Source organism: Eretmochelys imbricata, chromosome 1 (assembly GCF_965152235.1).
Source record: "Eretmochelys imbricata isolate rEreImb1 chromosome 1, rEreImb1.hap1, whole genome shotgun sequence".
NCBI lineage: Eukaryota > Metazoa > Chordata > Testudines > Cheloniidae > Eretmochelys > Eretmochelys imbricata.
Genome location: NC_135572.1, coordinates 232,057,467 through 232,067,623, shown reverse-complemented (window position 1 = coordinate 232,067,623; position 10,157 = coordinate 232,057,467). Strand labels below are relative to the sequence as shown.

General features: G+C 47.7%; 1 protein-coding gene across 1 annotated transcript; it reads right to left on the bottom strand.

The window, feature by feature from the left end:
* Positions 1-250: 250 nt before the first annotated feature.
* On the bottom strand, positions 251-8,305 carry GPR19 (G protein-coupled receptor 19). The gene is given in 2 exon segments (XM_077807423.1): positions 251-1,520; positions 8,001-8,305. Coding segments are annotated over 2 exon segments (1,575 nt in total).
* Positions 8,306-10,157: the final 1,852 nt, after the last annotated feature.

Genomic DNA, 10,157 nt, shown 5'->3' with positions numbered 1-10,157 from the left:
TAGTAAAAAGCAGTTTTTATTTTATTTACATGTAGATAGTATGAGATTTTTGAAAAGACTGTTCATGGTTCTAGGATAATTGTTCCAAAAAGCAGAATGTAACGAAAATTAAAAAAAAAATACTGTATACAAGAAAATCAATGCATTTCATAAAATAAAGCATATTTTGTCTCCCTTGTATGCAAAAATATGTAAATATATGTCTTTCCAAAAAAGAGATCTAGTGGTGCATAATAATTATTCAAATCAATTAGACAAATGTATTTGGTGGGTTCGAATTAATAGGCCAAGCAAGCTTTTTTTCCTTTGCTTCTCTGTCAAATGAATCATAGATTGAGTCTTTGGTTACAGTTTTGGTTGGTGCAGGGATTTCTGAGATTCCAACGTAATTTTTTTTGGCTATCCTTGAACTGGTGGTGATGGTGTATGCATTGCTTCGGTAGCATTTCATGGAGGACATGCAAAATGTTTCTTTCATCCCTTTTCTGAAGTTTGCATTATACACTGAGTACAGGGTGGGCTTAGAGGCTGACGAACTAAAGGATATCCAAGTGATAGCCATGAAAACCAAAGAACTCTTTCTGTAGTCTGTCTCCTGTGGGTGCCACAGCTGCACCACGTAAAAAGGGAGCCATGATAGCAGAAATACTAAATTTAACATCAGGAACATCTTGATGGTTTTCACTTTTGTCCTTGGGACTATATTCATGGTCCGCCTGACTGTTCTGCCATCAGTTCCTACCCTCCAAATGTATTTGATGACCTTTTGGTAAAAGAGGATGATGCAAATGGATGGAATCAAAAAACTCACCAAAAGATGGATGATACTGTAGATAGCTCCATCCCAAGAATAGGGGAGAAAAAAGTTGCAATGGTTGTCCCAACTGGAGCCATAGAAAAAGAAAGCTGGGGACACAAAAGCGGCATCAAAGATCCAAGATGCTGCAATCATTTTCTTGGCTTTTTCTCTGGACACTTTGAAACTCAGAGGATAGACAATTGTGTAGAACCTATCTACGCAGATAGACAGCAGCACGTAGATCTGGACACCGGGAGTGAGATACTGAAAATATCTCACTAGTTTGCACATAACGCTCCCAAGTGTCCACCTGCCAGATGTAAACTGGAGCAGCACAAACGGAGCACTCGTCATGCTAATGAGGAGATCGGCACAAGCCATGGAGACCACAAAGTAGTTGGTGGTAGACTGAGTCCTCCTGCTCCGGTGGATCACTAAGCAAACAAGGGAATTTCCAAAGACAGAGAACAGCCATAATGCTCCAAAAATCATGCTGGCTACTACTATTTCCCCTGGTCTCAGTTCATACTGCAAGACAGTACTGTTCCTCTTGGCTCTGTATTCCGTGGATACGTCTGTCATCTCATGGCTTGCCAGAGACATAGAGGTTTCAGAGTGGCTGTCATTCTGTAGTGGTAGCAGGACTGTTGGGATAACAAAAGAACCTTTGCTATTATCCATACCATAGGCAAACATCATAGTCACGTTTTCCTCTTGAGCTCTGAATGGAGACAGAAGCAGGAACATTATTGTTAAAAGGGGGAGAGAAATATCTGATTAACAAATAATACATTTTGCTTTGGGATATTATTATGAAAAGTAAACAAATAGCCAACCCAAGTCTGAATATAAGAAACACCTGTTTATAATCTAGTCCACAGTTCCCTGACAACCTGTACACACACACACACACACACACACACACACACGCTGAAATGCTTGTGTCTATATCTATCATTCCAGGTCGTCAGGGATCTGTGGAATAGATTATAAACAGGAGCTGTTTTTTATATTCAAATGTGGGGTGGAGAATTGTTTATTTTTCATGTCAATATCCCAGATCTTCATGGATCAAAGGTCAAATGCTGCTCCCATCAAAATTGGTCAGAGCTTTGCTATTATCAGCAGGACTGACATTTGGACACAAGTGCACAGAAAGCTGCAGAGATGAGATAGCACAGACGAGACCGTGATTGGTAAGCACAAAAATGCTAACTACTTCCAAATTAGTAACCTGCTCAGAAGCTGCCCATGGACTCACTTCGTCTTATTTCACTAACCTGTGTGCTGCCCAGCCCACTTAATCTGAACAAGTTTTTTTAAAATCAAGTAGCAGCAAGGGGTGGCTGAATCCTTTCTCTCCCCTGGCATGTTTCAGGCAGTCAAGGACTTGCTGGCTCTGGGGAAGAGAGGCGTACAGACAGATGTGAAATTGAAGACCCAGGCCCTTTGTGATGGACAGGGAAGGAAGATGGGCTGAAGAAGCCTCCTTGCACTCTCCCGGGATGAGGAGAAGAAGCTCTTGCATCCTGCAAGGAATCAAGGGAGATGATTCCCATAGCTCCTGCTCCCTTTCCACTTGTGGGAGAAGAAGAGAAGATCCTTTCCCCACTATCTGGGAGAGCGATCAGCAAAGTAGTGTGAGTGAAGAGTGGTGGTTGGTGACTGAGAGGAGGGAGTGGTGGAGAGAGGGCATGTGTGGTGGAGTGATTGAGAGGGGTGAGTGAGAGAGTGAGGTATTTGTGTGTTGTGATGTGGTACGTATTGGGGATTAGACACCTAAATCCCAGGTTTGGCTCTACTGCTATCCACAAAATTCCCATGTAACCTGATAGGCACCTAAACTCACTCAGCACCTATGTTTTAAAGGAAAATCTCCAGAAGCGCCTAAGTTTCTACTTCCAGGCATACCCTGCACACTCTACGTGTCCAGATGCCTCTCTCCCACCTAAGCCCCAGAGTGATCCACAAAACGGGGGAAGATCGGTGTTCACCTGCCTTTCTCATACTCAGAGGCTGCCCACCAGATCCGGTCCCATTCAAAAATTTGGTCACCAGAGGAGAAGATGCTCCTGCTGCCCACCCTGTAACCCAATGGTTATCACACTCATCTGGGGCTGTGGATAACCCAGGTTCAATTCCCCTCTCTGCCTGAGGGGGAGAAACAATTTGAACAGGAGTCTCCCACCTCTCAGGAGGATGCACTAACCACTGAATTATGAGACAGTTTGATGTGGGGATTCCCTCAGTCTCTCCTGCTGATGCTGTTCCACTATGGATAAATACCTAAAAAGCCATTGGAGCAGGGGGCCTGTACCTTGGGTCTCCCACCTCCCCTGTGGGTTTCCTTATACATCAGGCCACAGAGTCATTGTCGTCCTGTTGCTCTCTCTCTCTCTCTCTCTCTCTCTCTCTGGCCTAGTCATTCTTTGATTATTTATCCACAGTGGAACAGCTTCAGCAGGAAAGACTGAGGGAGCCCCACATCAGACTGTCTCATTGCTCCATGGTTGCACTTGCTTGAGAGGTAGCAGGTTCTTTTCTCCCGCTCTGGTAGAGGGAGGAGTTGAACCCGGGTCTGGCAGGGAAGCGTTCTGATCACTAGACTAAAACGTAAAAGGTTGGCACCTGCACTACCTCTTCTGGTTGTTTTGTGTAGAGTGTGGCAGGTGCCTGACTCGTTCTCACAAAGACTGACTTAGGCGTCTTGCTGCCTGACTCCAGGAGAGGTGTTCCTGGCTGTGGGTCACTGCAGAGATAAGTGCCTGAAGTTAAGTGCCCAACATTGTGAGAGAGGTGGAGCTGAGGACTTCCCCCTGTCATCAGCATCTCCTGTTGGCTGGCTTAGGCAGCTCCTAGCACAGGTGTGGGCAAACTTTTTGGCCCGAGGGCCACATCAGGGTGAAAAACTGTAAGGCCTGGGTAGGGAAGGCTGTGCCTCCCCAAACAGCCTGGCCCCTGCCCCCATCTGCCCCCTCCCACTTCCAGCCCTCTGACTGCCCCCCTCAAAACCACCGACCCATCCAACCCCTCCTGCTCCATGTCCCCTGACTGGCCCCCTGACCCCTATCCACACTCCCAACCCCTTTCCACATCCCCACCCCCTGACAGGCCCCCCAGGATTTCCACGCCTATCTAACCCCCTGTTCCCCGTCTCCTGACTGCCCCCCCCGCGCAGAACCTCCACCCCATCCAACCGCCCCCTGCTCCCTGTCGCCTAACTGCCTCTCCCCCGGGATCCCCTGCCCCTTATCCAACTCCCCCGCCCACTGCCCCCTTACCATGCCGCTCAGAGCAGCAGGAGCTTGCAGCCTCGCCACCTGGCCAGAGCCAGCCGCGCTCCCCACGCAGCAGTGTAACTGGGGGGGACAGCAGGGGAGGGCCTGTGGGCTAGCCTCCCCGGCCAGGAGCTCAAGGGCTGGGCAGGATGGTCCCATAGGCCGGATGTGGCCTGCGGGCCTTAGTTTGCCCACCTCTGTCCTAGCATGTTGGCTTTTGTGGATCGCATTTGGAGGTGCCTGTCTCTCCCCATGTCATTGTTTAGGGGAGCCTAGGTGCCTGTCTCAGGCTTTGTTGATCACAGTGTTGATCCTGTGGCTTTCTTGGTTCCTAAAAGTTAGGCCTCGTGATACTGAGCATCACAATGCCTATGTCCCTTTGTGGAGCTGAGCGTGGGCGACTGAGAGGAGCGAGTGGTGGAAGTAGGGTTGTGTGTCTGGTGGGTGACTGGTTGCAGTGGTAACTGGGTGAATGAGTTGTGGTGGTGGGGGCTGGATTAGTGGGGTGAGTAAAAGGCCGTGTGGAAGGTTATTGAGAGTATCAGTGGGGTTATTGAATGATAGCGTGACCGAGACACAGCGTGCGACCTAGTGCGATTGTGCACCATTTCCTTCAGCAATAGGAGAACCATACACTGGAATAAAGCACCCTGGAGAATGCTGCCAGCCTCACCTGCTTCACCCATCCTCAGTTATCGGCTTCTTCCCCAGTCACCTCACCTGAGGATTAACCGCTAAGATAAATGTGAATTAAAATATTTGTACCACCTACAGAACTTTATAAATAGGGATGGGGAAGAATACAGTAGAAGAAAGTCTGTTCATGAAAGACAGGGAGTTGGTGAAAAGCTGGGAGGTGAGGGGGACCCAGCTGTTAGGTTTTGTCTCATGCTCTGATTATCCGGACTTTGTCTCTGCCTATTGCTTTTTTTATTAGATAGGAAATATAGTCAACTTCTGAGGATTGTGTGCTCTGGAGGGATCTTTGTGCAGGGGTCAGCACCACCATGTTGCGCGATGGACACTTGACAAAATTACCGGACTTAGTGATAGACATTGGCAGAGGGCAGGAGTGGGCTCTGGGCTGAGGCAGGGGGTTGAGGTGTGGGTGGGGGTTTGGGCTCTGGGCTGCGGGTGGGGGTTCTGGGATGGGGCCAGAAATGAGGGGTTCAGGGTGCGGGAGGGGGCGCCGGGCTGGAGCAGGGGTTTGGGGATGTGTGAGGGCTCCAGCTGGGGGTGCAGGCTCTGGGGTGGGGCTGGGGATGAGGGGTTTGGGGTGCAGGAGGGTGCTCCAGGCTGGGATCAAGGGGATTGAAGGATGGGAGGGGGATTGGAGCTGGGACTGGGGCAGGGGATTGGGGCCCAGGAGGGGATCAGGGTGCACACTCCGGGCGGTGCTTACCTCAAGCAGTTTCCAGAAGCAGTGGCATGTCCCCCCTCCAGCACCTACACGGAGGCATGGCCAGGTGGCTCTGTGCACTGCCCTGTCTGCAGGTGCCGCCCCGCAGCTCCCATTGGCCATGGTTCCCAGCCAATGGGCTGGGAGCCGTGGAGTCAGCACTCAGGGACCGGGAACAGAGGCAGCATGCAGAGCCGCCTGGCCGCGCCTCTGCCACCACCAGCAGGGACAGGGAGCCGCTTGCGGGGAGTCGCCTGAGGTGAGCGCCCCCACGGACCTCAAAATTTTTACCACGGACATGTTGCCAACCCCTGTCTTTGTGCAATGGCTGACATCTTGGTCAGGACCATAGATCTGCCGAGTTGAAAGCATAAGTCTTTATAGGAGTCAGGCTCTCAAGCTGGGGTCTGTAACAGCAGGATACATGTGCAGTGGCACATGGATGTAGAGTGAAATTCTGAAGATGTGCACTGACATTCTTGGAATATGAATTCCGAGTATTAAAACAAGCACCTGACAGTCTTGGAGCACTGTCCAGCCCAGCAGTTTATGCTCAGTTGTGTCCTCAGACTCTGCCTGAGAGAGAATGAGTGAGAGAATATACTTGTGTCTACTTTAGATGCACTGTAAAAATAAATCCTGTAGGTTTATGACCGGGTTATAAACTGCTGCAGTGAACTGTTGAATGTAGCCATCAATTCACTACTTAAAAGCTGAGACTTCTTGGGTAGCCCACAGCTATTTCATAGAGAAGCTCTTGTCTGGCTCTGGGAATAAGTGGAAATGCTTTGGCTGGCTTTGAGATGTGTGAAATTATTTTCTGTGTGTTTTGGAGGCCACACTATAAATTGACATACTGTTTTCCAGTGGTCAAAATTGATTGTTTTGGAACAATCTGCAACATGAGACAGATGCATGGCTCAGTTTAGCAATGTCAAAGACTCATTATCTTTTTCTACGCTCACATGGCTCCATCTGTTTCCCTACTGGAGCTCTACAGAGAACCTCATTTTCTCTAACTTCATAGCAATCCTCCCCATGCAGCTGTGTCATAGCCTTTATGCCTCTAATGAGGGCTGGATGGAATTCCCTAGCAAACCCATCAGCCAAAAAAGAAAGTGTAAGATTGGAAAGTGCATAGAGTATTGATCATGTGAGGGGTTGAGTGCCCTAGAATTGCATTGACTTTGTAGGATTTGTTTAGTCTCTAAGGTGCCACTAGTACTCCTTTTCTTTTTTGTAGGATTTGTGAGCACTTGGTATCTTGCAAGATGGGACTCTAGCAATGCAGAACGTTCTCACTATGGCATTTCATGCCATGGAAATGCAGCCATCTCTGGGTCCAACGACACAGTTATTCTTTCCCAGCTACAGTACACAGTTTTAGGAAGGGAATGAAGCATGACTTCTCTAATTGAAACTACAGGGGAAATTTAGCTAGACAGAATGTAATTGCCCAGGATTTGGACAGGAAACTGGTGCCAACCCACCTAATCTTGGAAAAAAGTGCTGTGAAATCTTTCATGATTAGGCCTGAGTTTCACATCAAAAGTTTCAAAAGTTGCTTTGGTGACTATTTGGTGAAGAAATCTGTCAGCTATCACATCCAGGAAAATCTGGGCCCTACTGTTATTGGTAGTGCTTGTCCTCCAGTCTATATCTGGGAAGTTAAAGTCTCCCCCAATCACACAATTTCCAATATATTTATTTCATTAAAAACATTAAAGAGGCCTCTATGCATATCCAAATTGGATCCTGGGGGTCTGTAGTATACCCCAAGCACTAGCCCAAGGGAGTAGCTTTCTTCCCCAAAGTGATTTTGGCCTAAACAGACTCTGTCTTATCCATTCCATCACTTCTAATTTCATTACACTCTACCTCATCATTAATATACAACACTACTCCATCACCTCTCCCTTTATTTCTGTCTTATCTGAACTGCATATATCCTGTACTCCAGTCATGACTACTATTCCACCATGTTTATGTTATCCTATAATATCTGGTTTCACTTCCTGCACCAGTAGTTCTAGTTCCTCCATTTTGTTACTCAGGCTCCTTGTAAGGTGTACAAAAATTTTAATTGTTGCTGCTTGGCTTCACCCAGATTTCTTGCCCGGTTAGATACAGTCATTTTACTGCCAGTATTGCCAGTACTGACTGTTAGTGCCAATATCAATGAAGCTATCTTTCCTCTTAATGGCCATTCCCCTACCCACTGTTGTTCCTTTCTCCATTGCTGTATCCTTTCTTACTTGATTTTCTTCATTCTCAATGTTAAAACCAGGTGTGGCGATTACATGAGCATCTCCCAACCGTCTCCCCCAAGTTCCTAGTTTAAAGCTCTTTTAGTCAGTTGTGCCAACCTCTATCCCAGAAGTCTATTTCCCTCCCAACTCAAGTGGATTCCATCCCATGAGAACAGTTCTCTGTCCATGAATGCCTCCCAGTGGTCAAACATCCCAAAGTCCTCCTTATAGCACCACTGCCTAAGCCATCTTTGATCATCATAATCTTGTCTCACCTTCATCCTCCTCCTCTAGGGACAGGTAGAATCCCATTAAAGATCACTTGAGCATCCATTTTTTTAAGCGTCTTCCCCAGCCTGGCATAGTCTCCCTTGATACATTCCAGTGAGAATCTAGCTGTATCATTTGTTCCCATGTGAGGGAGAATCAGTGGAGTCTTTCCTGCTCCCGTTAGGTTTTTCTTCAACCTCAGCACAACATCCCGTATCTTAGTTCTCGCCAGACAGCACACCCTTCTGTTCTCCAGAACAGCTCTGGTGACAGGCCTGTCTGTCCTTCTTAATAGGGAGTCCCCAGCCATGTAGACTGGCCTCTTCCTGGTGCTGGTGCGATTCTCTGGCCTTCCTTGTGTTCTTTCTGGCTGCAAGTCCTCTTGTCTTTTATTCTCCCTTGAAATCTTCTGTGAGTCATTCTGTATCCTCCTGAGGCTCTGAACTCAGGGTATCTCCATTGGCTCTTCCCATCTTCTTATAGGACTAGCCACTCTTCTCTTCTTCCTTGCCCTCCCACCTTCAGTTACAGCTTGCTGTGCCCTTTCTTCTTTCTCCAACTTGGCAAACCTGTTCCCGAGCTCTCTTTCTCCTTTGCTAGTTGGTCTTTTCCTCTGCCTGGTTCTTGTAGTCACATGCTTCCCCTGGCTACTTTCCTCGCCCAGCAATCTCCCCTCTGAGTTCTTCAGTCCAGCTTGCATCCGCGAGTCTCAGCTTTTCCCTTCAGCCTCCTCTTGCCTTCCCTCCATCATCTGCTCGAATCCCCGTAGAAACTCAATCATAGTTTCCACCTGCATCTCCAAAACTCAGACCTTCTCTTACATCAGTTCCATCATGTGGCACTTCATACCACCAAAGCTTTTTTCAGGTACACGCTCCAGGATAATGTACATCCTGCAGCTTCCATATCCAGTCATCTTCATTGTGTCTTCCATTGCGTGGGTCACTAACACTGCTGCCTCTTTGTCTGTCATAATCTTCCCGCCTAAGCTCCTGTCAAGCAAAAAACCAATCCAAAACCAAAACCCCCAACAAACACCAAAACAAAACTGGAACACCACACACTCCCCCTGTACTCTTCCAAACACCCGTTTACAGCTATTTACTTACTCTTATGCTGTTGGCTAACTGTTTGGATGCCTTTATAGGACCCCTCATCAGGGAAGCCCCGCCCCCTAATCAGGGACGTCCCATTCCCTAAACAGGGCTCTGCCTCTCTCACAGCACACTGTCCCCTACCAGTCTCTACAAATTGAACAGGAAAAACAAACAAACAAACAAACATGACGTTCCCCTCTGCTGCTATCTGAACTGGCGATCTGCTAGGTCACCCCAATCCTTGACTCTGAGAGCCAGCCTTACCCTGCTCTGCTGTGAGAACCCCCACTCCTGGGCTGTTCACGCACAGCCTCTGGCATGTAAGCTGCTCCTTGGACTGTACAACCGAATGATACTAGTCAATATCTCTGGTCCCAGACACAACCCTAGGAACCTCCAGCTTGCAGTGTCCAGTTATGCCTGCTGGATGCTGCAAGCTTATATGCGTTTGTCAATTTAACAAAGAAATTGGTATGTACCAGGCTTGTTATCTCAAGGAGAGTCTCTGACATTCTTCAAACCAAACGCCCTGCTTCAGGTAGAATATACAAACAGATTTATTAACTATAAAGATAGATTTTAAGTGATTATAAGTCAAAACATAACAAGTCAGATTTGTTTAAATGAAATAAAAGCAAAACGCATTCTAAACTAATCATAACACTTTCAGTGCCCTTACAAGCTTAGATGCTTCTCACCACAGGCTGGCTGGTTGCTCTTCAGCCAGGCTCTCCCCTTTGATCAGCACTTCAGTCACTTGGTGTGGTGTCTGTAGATGTAGGCGGAAGAGAGAGGAAGAGCATGGCAAATGTCCCTCCCTTTTATCATGTCCTTTCTTCCCTCTTGGCTTTGCCCTCCCCCCTTCAGAGTCAGGTGAGCATTACCTCATCACAGTTCCAAACTGACAAAAGGAATTGGAGTGACTCCCTCAAGAGTCTAAGAGATCATTTTGTTGTTGCCTAGGCCAATGTCCTTTGTTCCTGTGAGGCTGGGCTGGGTTTGTCCCATACCTGCCCTGATGAGGTATGAACTGCCTCTCTGCTCTTGAAGAGTTTTTGCCTGGGC